Genomic DNA, 15113 nt, shown 5'->3' on the forward strand with positions numbered 1-15113 from the left:
TGTTTATTATAAATTTTTTGATAGCTTAATCGAGTGCGAAATAACTCATATTTCATATTTTTTTCAAATTTTTGGCCTTTTCAATAAATTCGTTGTTTTTTAATAGCCGCCGTCAGCCTCTCAACGGCCATTATTTAGGCGCTCTCCTTTTTTAGTTCGCGTTCCCTTTGGATCACATTTTTCGTTTTACATAAGTCACGATTTTCACGTTTGACTTCTGACTTATGAATACGGTCAAAGTCAAAAGAGCAAAATTAAAAGATAAAAAAACAGGAGAAACATGTAAAGCCCGCTCATTAAGTCATAGTGCATTAGCTTATCAAAGTTATTAAAGCGATTGCTAGCTGAAATTAAGATTATGCTTAATAGCTTTCAGTTTAGAAGCTGAATTAAGTGTAATTTTTGAATCTAACCAAATATGCGGAAATTGCACACCAAATAAAAAAATTTTGAGACTTAGGGAAAGTCAATATCTATCTCTAATTATTTTTTCATTTCAATCCCAATGTGTGTCGAATGAGTGTAGCTTAGAGATTATATTGTACGACTCGTCTAGTCATTTCTGATATTCGAATGGCTATGTTTATAGCTGAATAAAATTTGTTCATGACTTGAACTTTGACGTCCTCTTTTTCAACATTGACTTCTATTTCCCAACTTCGGTTTACATAAGTCACGATTTTCACGTTTGACTTCTGATTTACTTCACTCACTGTTTCAACTGAATGGATTTTAAAATTTTTCACGCATTCAATTGCGCAATTTGTGGTTATTACTGTCAAAGGCAAAATATCAGTATCAAAAGAGACTGGATAAACCGATAAAGCCCGGTCATAAAGTCATTGAGATTTAGGTTATCAAAGTTCATTAGGTTTTACTATCTGACATTGGTATTAAGCTTATTAGTTATCAGTTTAGAAGCTGACTTAGGTATAGTTTTTGAATCCAACTAAAACTGCACGCCAAATTTGATTGAACACTTTTTTACACTAAAAAATTGAAAAAATTGTGGTCTGTTTATCTCTTCTTTTTCTGCTTCAATCCCGATGTGCATCTAAGTACTTCAACGGCGGCTGTTTTGCGGCAATGTGCCGGCTTTGTTTAGAAATTGTTTGAAATAATCAAGTTTGAAGTCATTTAAAGTTTGACGCGATAACATTGCCTGATCTAGAACCCCACCCAGTCCAGTCTCTGCTCCCTATTCAAACCACTCACCCTCTCCCACCTACATGACTTTTGTTCTAGATATTTGACTTGTTTTTGAATTTCTGACTGTAATATAGCTTAGGTTCTAGTATTGTTATTAGGAACTGCTGATAATATGATATGTCCAGAGATCAGTTTGAGAAGTTTTTCCGATAAATCCATTTTCTCTTCTCTATCCAAGCTGAAGACACCCGCGCCACCTACCTACCTACCCCCTACACCATACCCCCAATCTATCCACTACCCCAGCTACTGAATTAGAACACTTTCTGTAACTTAGGAATTTTTTTGTCAATTTCAATCTCTTTTTTTTGTTTCGATCCCAATGTGGTCAATCGAGTTAACGGCAATCTGCGGGCTATGTTTGGGTTTTGAGCGAGCATTTTTTTAATGAGTATATATGGCAACATACCTGTGTAACTGTGACAATTCATGCCTTACTTTCCTCTGTTTTCGGTTTGAGGTGTTGTTTTTAAAATTGTACACTTAATAATTTGATATCGGCGCTTTGTCTAAAAATTTTTTTGTTTTTTTTTTGTTTTTATTGCAAAATGTCAAAAATTTATTTTGGTTTCATAGAATAAGTCCTTTCTCGTTCTATCGGGCATTTCACTTTATTATTGATGGTTCATATTGTAGTTCATATTGTAATTCATAGTTCATAATGCCGCTCTGAGGATTGTTTGGAATTACTAATATAATATTTTTGACATTGGTGTCACTGAATTGGCTGTTATTTACTTTCTGTGAAATTTTATGGCGTTAGGTTTTGATCATAAACAATTTTAAAGTTTGGTATTTTCACTGTCTGGAGTTTCCTGACAGTGAAAATACTATTTTGCATTAGTTTGAATACTTTTAACCAAGTTAGAAGAGAGCAGTACTCGTTTTTTTTTTGAGAAGCTGACGTCAAAACTTCAGTTTTCTTTTGTTATATTTCAGTCAGTTTCCAAGAATGCTATGTTTTGTGCTTTCTCATTGTGTCTGTTTGTTGTAGAGTTCTGAAATCTTGTGAAGTGTTATTTCTCAAGTATTATTAGCTCCTTCTGCTTTTTGAGCTTAAAATAAGCTTTCGGTTCATTAAAAAAATTGTGACTTTTTTCAACGTTACCAGATGTATTTCTAATAAAACAAAGTTCCGCGGATTCAATATTTTTAGGTGAGTTTTCTGTTTCAAAAGTTTGCCTGTGTGATTTTCGTCAGTGTGTTCTTGGATGATGTCTCAATGAAATCGTAAGTGTTTTCTGTTCGCTAGCTGTTTGCTTCAATAACTTCAATATTGATTTTTTTCGCTTTATGAGAAGGGTCTAAATTTTTACCAAATCTATTAATTTATTCTGGTAATCGATAATTGCTATCAGACAAAAGATTGATGTTTCGGCTGCAAGTACGGTTTTTTGGGAGGTCCGTCATGTGAAGCTTCCGGAATTCTTCCGGCTATGTTGTTTGTTTGGTCGTCCGACGCTCTTTTTTTGCTTATTCTGTTCACACAGCAAAGCGGAAAATTCAAATTTTCTGGATGACTTCTTCCTCTCACTAACGTCAGATAGCAACTGCCTTTATAACTGACACGGTCAATATAATATCACTTAAAGCTCTCCTCATATTGAAAAAAAAATCATGTTGGAGATCAGTTCTCTCTTGCTGTTATGACAATGTGATCTCTTGCTGAAACTGTGAACTCTTGGTTTTTTGTTCCGACCACCCTTGAGGGGGGGGGGGGGGGACTATATACTCAACTGTTTTTTTTTGTTCAGACAACTTTGGCCGATCGATATGTTCATCGTATAGAGTTATGAGTAGTGTTATTAAAAAGCCCATCCAGTGTAGGATGTGGAATTGAAATTATTTTTTTGAATTTCGTTTTCTAGCTCGGTTTGTCGAGATTTAAATTTTTGTAAATGATATTGATTTGCGTTATTTTTATGCACATTTTCGGAAGTTTTATCCAAAATTTGGCAAATTTAGTTAAAATATGTTAAAATTGTTAAAAAATATTGTGGTTGATTTGATTTTTAAAAATAAAAAAGTATTGTTGACTGTTTTGATTTATTTTTTTGGCTTTAATTTTGGGTAAATATTCAGCCTGTTTCATCAAAAATTGCACGAAATAAGCTTCTTTGGTCCGCCTTGATATTTGCCGGAAGTACACACCCAAAAACTTTTAATTCAATTTTTGTAAACTCCAAAGGGGCTAGTCATTTCTTCACTTCCATTAGTGCTCAGGAATTAACGTTTGGCCGTTTTTTGCTAACTTATCTCGATGTTTATCAAAAACGCAGCCTTTGCTTTTGATTTTTTTACTAACACTTTATCGATATCTATAACATTCGAAATAATTAATTCTTAGTGGACAAACAGCAAAAGCAAGTCTAGTGTCGGTCATTTTTTGGACTGTTACAATCCAAAAATAATACGGATTGTAATCAGTCGGTCTTTTTTTTTTAAAAAAATCGATTTTTTTTGTTAGTGAAAGAACATAGCAATTCAAATCAAAGCTCACTGGGAATTGGTCCAATTGGCTTCCTAAACAGTTCCAAATTAATGAATCTAGTTATTTACTCGAAAGCTTGTGGTCGTTCTGACATTCAAAGTTATTTGTTTTTTAAATAAACAAGGCTTTTTGATCTTTACCACTATTTTTCTCTTAATTTGGTCAACTTGTAGCTTATCAGAAAAAAAGAAAGCGTCTTCTTTCTGCTGGTTTCAAATTTAGTTTTATTGCGGTTTTACGCGTTAACTTATGAGTTTCTGGCGCTGATACTACCAGATTTCACAAAATTTTTTGACTTTGCCCTTTTTTCACGTCTTTATCTCGTTTTTTTTTACATTGTGAAATTATCGACGGTTGTCATAAAACATTACCGGTGTTCAAGATGAGGCACAATTGAACAAATCAAAATCTGTAAAGGTACAGATTATGGTTTTAACGGCTTGGATACCACTTTCTCGAAGAATTAATTGAGTTTTTTTCTACTTTTGTTTTAACTGCCGTTTTTACTTAGTCTTTTGGTCAAATGAAATTTTATGGAGAACGACAGGTCTCAATGGCTTTTTATGAGATTTACATGAGCCTATATTCTGATTTGAAAAGATAGCTGATGGCTTGCATGACTGAAAATTATTGTTTAAAAAAAACTTAGCATTTTTTCCTTTTGTTTGTATTTGTTACCTGGTCTCGTTAATTACAGGTCACATATGATATTATTGGAGTCGGGAGAGGGCGCAAGTATACAAAATTAAAATTTTTTAAATGTATTCGTTTTGACAGTACTGGCTTAGACATTGGTTTTGCGCAAAAAAAAATTGATGAATTTTTCATTCATGTCTGTATTTGACGTTCATTTTGTAAACTTAAGACATATTCTGAATAATTACAGATCTCAATGGCTTCCTTCGGACGGATAATTGAACCGACCTAATTATTTCTTGTTGTAGCTGAAGGCTTTCATGACTTTGAAAATAGTTTTTCTAAAAACAGAAGTATTTCTTAATTTTACCAGTTTTTTGTTTTTGTCAACTTTTCACCCAGTCTCATAAATGGCTGGTAGAGAAAATGGCTTTACGGCTTCGACTGCCTTCTCTCACAAGTTTCCTTTGATTCTTTGTTTGATGTTTTTTTGTTCTTTTTGTAACCACAGGAAAAATTGAATAAATATAGGTCCTAATGCCGTACTATATAGGCATCGGTGATAATGAAACGTTTGGATGTATTCAGTTGATAACTAAAGGTTTTCCTTACTTTGAAATTAATTGTTTTAAAAATGTAAGCGAGATTTTTTTAAACTTTGCTGCTTTTCTTTTTTGTCTAATTGTAACCGATCCTCATGGACTGGTCCCATAACTTTTCTAGTGAAGTGCAAGTTGTAAGTTATTTTGCTCAGATTTAGTTTTATCTGATCCTATCTTAACTTTATCATCAATTTTTTTGAAAAAATGGACGTAAATTTTTGGATGTAATTATTGTTTGTTGTTGTTGTTTGATTTTGTTCGTGTTGCCTCGCTTTCTTAATAATGGCAGATCTCATCAAATGTGGCATTTTTTACTCTACTGAAGTATTTGCGGTGGAGGCGATATTTTTGTTCATACACCAATTTAAAAAAGACTTGAATTTTTGGGGGTTTGCTCTGTTCGATCCTTGGGTGATCTGTGTTCATACACATTTTTTGAAAAATGCTTGAATTTTTGGGGTTTTCTATCTGTTCCTCATTTGGTAGACATTTATGCCAAAAATGTGGATGAGCGTGGTGGGAACTTTATGTGAGTACGCACATTACCCAGCCTCCTTGTTGCATTATATATACGTAAAAGTAACATATTTGACAAAGTATGACTTCAAAGTTTTGGATATTTTTGATTTCGGACGGAAAAATTAAAGGTGTTTTTCGTGTTTCTGCTAAAATTTTATTTTTTGTTACGTGTAGTAAAACCTCTTTCATTATGATATGATAGGACTGTTAGGATTCCATAACACCATATATGACTTTGTAATATTAATAAGAATTATCTATATATATGGGATGGGAACAACCCAAGAATTGCATTTGGCTCTCTAAATAATTTGGAGCATAAATCTTATTTTACCTCCTTTCCGGCTTCGTACCCAACACTTAGGCACAAGCCAGAGCATTAGGAACCCCCGAGGTAGGAAAAAATACTCCAATTTACACATAGCGACTTTAGATAAATAATTAAGTCTTTTTTAGCTTTGTTGTTCTTTATGGACTTTCTCATTAGATGATCCACTGTTTCAGTAAAAATCACAACTTCTCTTTAATTTTCATCTGTGTTGCTTCAAATTTCTTCCCTTGAAGGGGAATCAGTCCACACTGTAGCCGAAATATAAATTTCGACTTTCTTTATATTCGACTGTTTTGCTTCGTCTTTTCAAACATCAATAAATAGTTATCTCGAACAGTAACTTGAATGACATCATAAACAGGATGACCAATCTGACAACCCGGGGTCGGAACTTTATGTGCAAACGCACAATACCGAGCATCCTTGTTTTTTTTGTAATGACGCTGATTGGTGATCAGTTTAAATTTTTTGGGCGGTTATACAGTTTAATGCTTTTCTCAAGGGTTTAAATGGATGGTCTGCCGCGGCAATTTCATTCAGTGAGCATAGCGAAAATTGTTATTCCAGACTACACCAGATGGCAGGCGCAAAATTCTAGACTGTATTGACACAACGGGCAGTGGAGATGTGGATACATCGACCAAAGTCACCCCGGATTCTGAGGGGTTCATTACTGGTCTGACAGGGCGAAAATTGAAAATACCCCCCAGTTGGAATAATCCAACTAACGAATTCAATATAGGTAAAGTTTGGGAACTATCTTTTTTAATAGCCGCGAAGCGATAGCGAGACCATTTTTGATCTCATCGTAGCTTTTTTAATACCCTCATTAACAAAAAACTTAATCGAAACGAACTACAAGAAATTTCAGAAAGAATTTCAGAAATGAATGCAAGAGCAGTCTCTGTCAAAAAACTACCCATTCAAAAAGTACCTACTATAAACACTCATGAGAATTATTTGAAGTCAATTCAGAAAATAATTCATAAAATCTACTTTGACAAAAAGAATACTAGAAAAAATTAATGAACTTTTTTTATAATACGGGGGCACATAATTCCAAAGAAAAAAATCATATCAATAAGGGTATTAAAATGCTCGCAAAACTATAGGCAAGTCACAATAGGCTAAGAAATTTGTCTAAGAATATAGATAAACTAAAAACTGCAAAAAGAAAAAATAGTTAAAAAGAGATTTTTTGTCATAATTCTCAATAAAAAAATCTATACCCACAGAACTGTAATCACCTGGCACCTAAAAACTGCTGAAGTAAAAAGCGAATTTTCAAATCCACCATGGCAGTAAAAACAAAATAATAGACGGAAAATTGGTAAAGCTCGAATAAAGATAAGCAAAACAGCTGAAAAACCTCCAAAATAGCGCAAAATTTATTTTTGTTACCAGAAACCTTTAAATCACTATAAAACAGGCCTAAAATTAATGGGAATCAAACCAATATCGGAATCCAACCATAAAACGGAAAAATGCTTTAGAAGCTGCCCGTTAACAAAAAATGTCGCTCTATTTCTACTTGATCATGATGCTCTTAAGTCCACAATGCAAATACGTAGTGATGGTAGGCATGATCAAGGTAGGCAGATTTCACGTGGAACTCAACTCTTTGCTGCCTACAGAAAACTGGTAAACGTCTATCTGGACTTTCTCCGTGAGTACTCTTGTCATTTTTTCAATACCTAAGTTTTTCAAAATTTATCGATTTTTGAGCGTATCATAATAGGGGTATCTAAATGGCGGTAAAATTGCTCTTCGAAAGATTTTGCAATTTGAACGTATACTTTCGTTTACGTCGTGTACGTCGTCTGTATTGATGGTTTTTGCGACCATTTCTGATTTTTCAATGGCTTTCGCTTCTTGGCGACTAAAATTGTGTGACGCCACTTCTCACTCTGTTTTCGTCAGTTTTTGGGTCATTTGCGTGATTATTTTTACATGTGAATTGACTCACTTAAACAGGAACTTCTACTGCCTCGAAAAAGTTAAGATAATAGCTGTACTTAAATGCCAATGGAGTGCACCTACAGTGAGCTCTTTTGCTTAGGTCACTATTATTTAATTGAATTAAGAAGTTTGTGGTGTATTTTGTCGCATGATAAAAAGCCAACATTGCCTTCGTTTGGACTGTCTTGTACTGTAATCTACTCGATGATTGTGGTTATCATCAATCAATGTCGGCAATCGCTATCAATCATAAATCGTTTTTAATAGTCGCCGTCAGCTTCTCAACAGCTATTATTTAGGCGCTCTACTTTACAATTCAAAGAATTTGAATTGTATTGGGGTGCTGTCTTTTTTAAGATCTGTTCACACATTTTCATGATTTTTGGAGTCAAATTGGAGTTGCGATTTTGGTCACGCCGAAACAGGAAGTGAAGCGAAAAAGCGAGTGGTTTTAAAGTAGAGTGAGAAAGCGATGTATGATCAAAAATTCGCTTTCTCGCTAGTGGTTTTTTGTTTACATGCGGCTATTTCACTTCAATTTTTTACTGTTTTTCGCAATTTTTTGGATAGGATTTTTTTCTAAATGGTTTTTCCAATCCATTCATAGTTCATTCTAGACCTAGTTTTTTGTTTGAACCGAATTTCTCTTTCTCGCTAATGGTTTTTGTTCACATGCTGCATTTTGACATTGATATTCTGTTTTTTTTTTAAATTTTATCTGATATTTTCGAAACGGTCTTCCCAATTCACTCATAGTCCGTTCTAGTTCTAGTTTTTTTAATCAATGAAAATTCGGATCTATTCTGTTCTGCCCCCCCCCCCCCCCAGCTTAGTGAGCATAAATTTTTTATGACCCCCAGGCGGACGTGCTATTTCTTACATAGTAACGTGCTATATAACAACATAAAATTTGTAACTGGGGGTCATGAAAAGCACTGGGGGGGGGGGCGAAACAGAATAGATCCGAAAGTTCTTTCAATTGTACGTCAGGACTTGTCCTGCTATGTTTTTTTAATTCGCTTTACCTTTTGATAACGTTTTTCGTTTTACATAAGCCACGATTTTCACGTTTGACTTCTGACTTACTTCACTCACTGTTTCTACTGAATTGATTTTAAATTCTTTCATGCATTGAACTGACAAACCAACAAAAGGCCGTTCGTTAGGTCATAGTGCATTAGGTTATCAAAGTCCGTTAGAGACATTGATAGCTGACATTACTATTAAGTATGTATAAAGGTTAATAGCTTTGTTTAGAAGCTGAATTAAGTATAGTTTTAGATTCCAATGGATTTGCACGCCAAATTAGAACACTTATTCACACTGAAAAAGAACGGAAAAAAATTCGATCAATTCATCTCTACTTTTTTTTCTTTTTATGTTTCAATCCTGATGTGTATCAAGCGTGTCAACGGCGGCTATTCTCCGGCAATCTGCTGGCCATTTTCTATAATTGATACATAGATGGTCATCAATTGTCATCAAACGAGCGTTTTTGGGTCCTTACAGGCTTACGACAATAAAACATTAGTGCAAGGGGATATTTCTTAGATTTAGACTCCTTGGTCGCATATTCGCGACCAAGTTTTACTCAAATAGATCAGGGAGTCTCGATTTTATTTTTGTACATTTAATGAAATGGATATTTGATTACTTCTTTGCTTTTAGGTGCCAAGAACATATTTGACCTCTACTACAATAATACTAAACGACGAGTGATTGAAAAGCGAAAGAAGATATTCTGGGACGGACCAAATGACTTCACCTTAGCATCAATCAGGAGGCGTCTCCTAGAACTGGAAAACCTGGAAAAACTAGGAAAATCTACAAGTCAAGATGTCAAGGATTCAAGTAGCTCTGCGGGTGATGACAGTCGAACATCAGAGACCAATTCCAAAGCCGAGAGTAAAAAGAATGAACAAGACTTGAAAATGGAGAAAGAAGATTTGACATCCCAGCTGAAGTTACTCGACGGTTTGGAGAAAAAAATTCCAGATCAGGGTTCAGTTGTTGATGTTATTACATGGAATGACGGCACTGGAGAACAAATTGACGATAACGATGATATTCTGGAGTCGAAGAGATCCGGATGGCGTGTTTGTGTGGATACCAGCTTTTCAGGTAAATTGTTTAGATGCTTATATGTTCCTTATAGTCACTTGTAACAGAAATAAAGTAATGAAGAAATTAAAGTTTATCAAAATCTTGATATTATCAATTTTGACGTGGATTGTTTAAAATCGTGTAGGGAACTGTTTCGCTATCTCCCACAGTAGAGGGTGGTAATAATTTCTTGCTAATTGCTCTCGAACGAAGTTTGAAGAATTTATTGTAAATGTGTGGCGTTTTAATGCAAAATTTTTGCTTGACCGTTTTCCAGAACTTTCTCTCGATTTCACTTAGTGATTTTTCTCACGCCGACTTATTGATTTTTTCACGCATGACATTAATCTTTTTTGAGTGATTTGGATAGCGCGCATTCCAATGATACAGAGGGCATGTAACGTAGAGGTTAACGTTTAATTGTTTAGTATTCCAGGTGATCTTGAGACGTGCAAAGTTCTCAGACCATACAAGGAAGAAGCAGATGTGGGCAGAATATCGCAAGAGTGTCTCTGTAACTTCACTGTAAATGTGTATGGGTTCAAGGGAGAGACAACTGTTATTAATGCCACTAGCAGTCCACACGGGACACATGTGGCTGGAATTGCAGCTGCGTACAGATCGGATAACCTTGACCTCAACGGAGTTGCACCCGGGGCACAAATTGTGAGGTATTTGATATTTGAATATTGATTATGGCATAATGGGGCATAAAAATATATTTCAATGATTTCATTTACTTGCTCTACGCTAAAAATTGAGCAAAGAAAGAAAGAAAACTTCTGTTTTTTTTTGTAAAAATTAAACTCAAATGGATTAAAATTGGTCCTAAACTAGCAATCAGATACAATCAGATAAAGATCCTTTGTAAGTTTTGCAGTCGCGTGAAAATCTGTTAATTGTGAATCTTTTTCTACTGCTGGCTATGTTGGATTTCATAGATGTCTGTAAATTCCTTTTATTGTACCGACTCACAAAGTGGAGGAGGCATTAAATTCTCAATTGTGTTTTTTCAGTCAATTTTGGCTGACCGATATATTTATCGAAGAAATCTGTGAGTAGGTTTTTGGAGTTTTTTCGGATTTTTTTAAGTTTTGAGCTGTTATCAGGGTTTAAAGTTTTCTGCACTTTGACACCTGTCACGCTGACTCTGTTCACTTTTGCCATATTTTAGGTGTTTTTCACCAACTTTTTCCAAACTTGGCTTTACAATTAATACCTATTTTTCTCATTCTTGAGTGGTTGCCTTTTTGTCTTCTACATGCCTATAGTTGTCATATGTGTTTAATTTTGACATATTTTTTTGCCAAATTTGAGATGAGTTGTCGCTAAACAAACAGATTTTGGAATTTTTTAAATGAGATCTGTGCTTTGAAATGATCCTAAGATTATTTTGATTCTCCATTTTTTGCTAGCACTAATTGGTTACATGATTTAACCGCGCTTTATCAATTTTAAGTAATTTGGGGCATTTTTCAATTTTGTATATCCTAATCTTTGATCTTAATCCTAATCCTATATAAATGGTTTTGAATAGGTGATTTTTATAAGCTTCATTTCAGAGTAACATTTTGTAGCTTCCCTTAAATGATGTTGTCCTCTTCCATTTGTCAACTTAACATTAACAATATTGTTCAATTGGGAACCAAAACAAAAATGCGGAAAGCAATTTCTGTTAACCTTTCCTTGAATATTATTCAAGAGATGCAACTGCAAACCAATCAAGACTGCAGAGTGAACGCGTTTCATCTATTTTCAAATTCTGTTCAATTTGCAATCAGTGACTACCTTCCCAATAGATGACACGCTAATTAACGATTAATGTGGAGTGAGAACAGTGTTCAACCACATTTCCTGTTTTGAGAGAAAATTTTTACAAGTTTACTTGTTTTCTTCCCCCCCCCCCTGGACTTTTTCAAAAATCTTAATTGTGTTCTAATTTTACCTAGTTCCTTTTATCAAGGTTTAAAGTTCTGTGGTCTTTGACACTTGCCGCTCTAACTTTGTTCACTTTTGTCATTTTTTAGGTATTTTTGGTCAATTTTTTTCCAGACTTAGCTTTACAATTAATACCTATTTTTCTCAATTTTGATTGGTTGCTTTAATGTCTTTTACATCCCTAAAGTTGTCATATTGTTTTAATTTTGACGTATATTTGCCGCATTTGAGATGAATTGTCGCTAAAGAAACATATTTTGGAAATTTTTTTCTTATCAAGAACTGCTTTAAAATGATCCTAAGATTATTTTGATTCTCCATTTTTTGCTAGAACTGATTGGCTGCATGATCTAACCGTGCGTCGTCCGATCAATGATTGGTGCCCCTGGTTCTCTAATAAGACGTAATTTATGCTTCCTAAGGGTTCAAATTTTTATCTAACGCTTTCAACAACGTGACTGTAACTAATTTCTGAAGTTTCGTTTGTTTTGTACATTTTAAATGCTCTCGAACGAAGTTCGTAGCAATTATTGTAAAGGTGTTGGTCTTTTTCATGCAAGTTTTTTGCTCGACTGTTTTTGCGCTTTTCTTCTAGAACATTCTTTTACTTCTCAAGTAACTTTTTCACCTTTTCGTTCTTTTTTGAGTGGTCTCTATTGCTCTCACTCCGAAATAAAGTTTTTGCTAAAATAAAATCGACCGCAGCATAGCAACAAAATGGGACTGATAGCCGAGTGGGCAGTACCTCTGCAGAGGGATGGGAAGGTCCAATGTTCAAATCACGGTGTGGTCAACTATTTTTGCAACCAGTAAATTTTACTGTCGCAAAACAAAAAATAATGTTCGTAACCATTTGGAAAAGATATCAGAGCAAAAGTATTTTTTTAGATCTCGCTGTTTTTTTTCCGTCTCACTGTTTTCTGCTGGTTGAAAATTAAGGTAAGAACCGCTGCTGCTCTTCGTGGAATGGATTTTTTTGGAAAATAGAAGACCTCAGGCAGTTAAGGGCTCCCAAACTAGCAAAAAATAAACTTGGAAATGTAAAATTAAAAGCAGAAATTTGATTTTTTTTCTAATATCTTGAGTTGTTTTTGCCAACATTACTTCTTATTTCATTAGAACAAACCTTTCAGTATTTTCAAGCCACGGAGACATAACAAAACCGTTTTCATGGAATGAAAATTCAATCAACCAAAATAACTTTTGACAACTAAGGTTGGAAATCTTTTCATATCTTTTTTATGCGCACTACTTATCTTGTCAGCAGATCGTTTGAACTAACCTCCTCCAGTATTATGCAAAACAGAAAAGCTGAGAGTTTATGGATGGGCTGGCTGAAAATCTTAATACAAATGTTTAATAGCCGCAGTCAGCCTCTCAACGACTATTATTTAGGCGCTCTCCTTTTTTTCAGTTCGCTTTACCTTTTGATCACGTTTTTCGTTTTACAGAATTCACGATTTTCACGTTTGACTTCTGACTTATGAATACGGTCAAAGTCAAAAGAGCAAAATTAAAAGATCAAAAGAAACAGGAGAAGCATGTAAAGCCCGCTCATTAAGTCATAGATCATTAGCTTATCAAAATTCATTAAAGAGATTGCTAGCTGACTTTAGTATTATGCTTAATAGCTTTCAGTTTAGAAGCTGAATTAAGTGTAATTTTTTAATCTAACCAAATATGCGGAATTTGCATACAAAAAAATATAGGGAAATTCAGTTTCTATCTCCAAGTATTTTTTCATTTCAATCCCAATGTGTGTCGAGTGGGTCAACGGCGACTGTTTTCCGGCAAATTTCCGGCTGTATTCGTATTTCTGAAAATTAGAAAATTTTTCCAGTTCTCTATTTTGAAATCGCTCTTCGAATCTATCTTCTCCAGTTTTTCGACCTTTCTGTAAAATTCTTGTTCAATTCAAAATCTTGTTCATTAACAGCCGTCGTCAGCCTCTCAGCGGCTATTATTTAGGCGCTCTCCTTTTTTTAAATTCGCTTTACCTTTTGATCACGTTTTTCGTTTTAGATAAGTCTCGATTTTCAGGTCTGACTTGTGACTTACCTTACTCACTGTTTAAACTGATTGGATTTTAAGTGCTTTCCCGCGTTGAATTGCTCAATGCAGAGAATACGGTCAATGTCAAAAGAGAAAAGTCAAAAGAAACGGGATAAACCGATGAAGCCCGGTCATTAAGTCACAGTGCATCAGGTTATCAAAGTTCATTAGAGCTAATATTAGCTAATATTAGCATTAAGCTTAAGATCTTTAGGTTTAAAAGCTGAATTAAGTATAGATATAGGATCTAGCTGAAATTGCCCACCGAATTGGAATATATTTTGGAATTTGTAAAAAATTCTGTCAATTCTATCTTTTCTTCTTTTTCTGTTTCAATCCATGTAAGTCAAGGACGTCAACGGTGGCTATTTTCCGGCATTCTGCCAGCTATGTTTGTGGAAGTCTTCATATACAAAATATAAAGAGTGTTTATGAAGGACGTAATTTTTTTTCAGTTCACAAAAGTTATTAAAATTCTCTATTTATGAGTGAAAAGTACTCCGAAGAGTGAAAAGGCCGAAACTTAAGATGAACTGGCAAACAATGTTCCTCAATGCCAACTGATAAGAGCATTTAAAGACAGCCTTAAACATTGCTTTACATTAGATCCAAGTAGAAGCCGAACTGTCAGAAATCTTAATTCTAGAAAAAATTGTTTAATATTTGCCACAAATTGCTGTTAAATGTTTTCAAATCCAAAATTATGTTTTCTAAGTCTAGCTTGTTACGCATTTGGGAGATTTTAAATTAAGATTAAGTCCATTATGCTGCTGAAACACCAAAATTTACAAAATTTTTTGAAAAATTTCAATTCAAACTTAGTCAATTTTACAACTACCGATACAATTGCCTCCAGAAGTTCAGACCTAGTTTTCCAGAGAGAACAAAGAAAACTTGCATGGCCGGTGGAAAACCATTTTGTGTGTATCTGTGTAAGATAGTGACAGAGAGAAGAATGACTTCAATTTCAGACACAAATAAAGGCATAGTGCAAAAACCATCAGAAATAAAAAAAAATTATTATGTTACAAATTGCTGCTTTATATATGTCTACGACCAAAATTAAATTTTATGTTTATCAAATCTCACATCTGCCAGATTTAAAAATGGGTTGTTTCATATGCTCATGAAACATCAAAATTGACACAATTTTTGCGGAAAAATTTTAAATTTTATATCAAAGTTTTGTGCCAATTTTACAAGTACCGTTTAAGTTGGAAAAGGTCCGTACTTAGTTTTTTAGAAAAAGCAAAGAAGCGAAGTATGAGAGAGT

The 15113-nt window shown here is 34.3% G+C and overlaps 1 protein-coding gene across 3 annotated transcripts in view; it reads left to right on the plus strand.

Annotated features, from left to right (window-relative positions):
* Positions 1 to 15113, plus strand: part of LOC142339214 (tripeptidyl-peptidase 2-like) — a 62900-nt gene that overhangs the window by 2346 nt on the left and 45441 nt on the right. For 2 of the 3 annotated variants that reach the window (XM_075389062.1, XM_075389063.1), the window contains exons 2-4: positions 6356 to 6530; positions 9416 to 9868; positions 10287 to 10521. In XM_075389062.1, the coding sequence (XP_075245177.1) occupies positions 6356 to 6530; positions 9416 to 9868; positions 10287 to 10521 (863 nt within the window). Of the gene's footprint in view, positions 1 to 6355; positions 6531 to 9415; positions 9869 to 10278; positions 10522 to 15113 lie in introns of those variants that run through there. The other variant, XM_075389064.1, reaches the window with a different exon arrangement.

This window comes from Convolutriloba macropyga, chromosome 5 (assembly GCF_964194025.1).
Source record: "Convolutriloba macropyga chromosome 5, txConMacr16.3, whole genome shotgun sequence".
Lineage (NCBI taxonomy): Eukaryota > Metazoa > Xenacoelomorpha > Acoela > Convolutidae > Convolutriloba > Convolutriloba macropyga.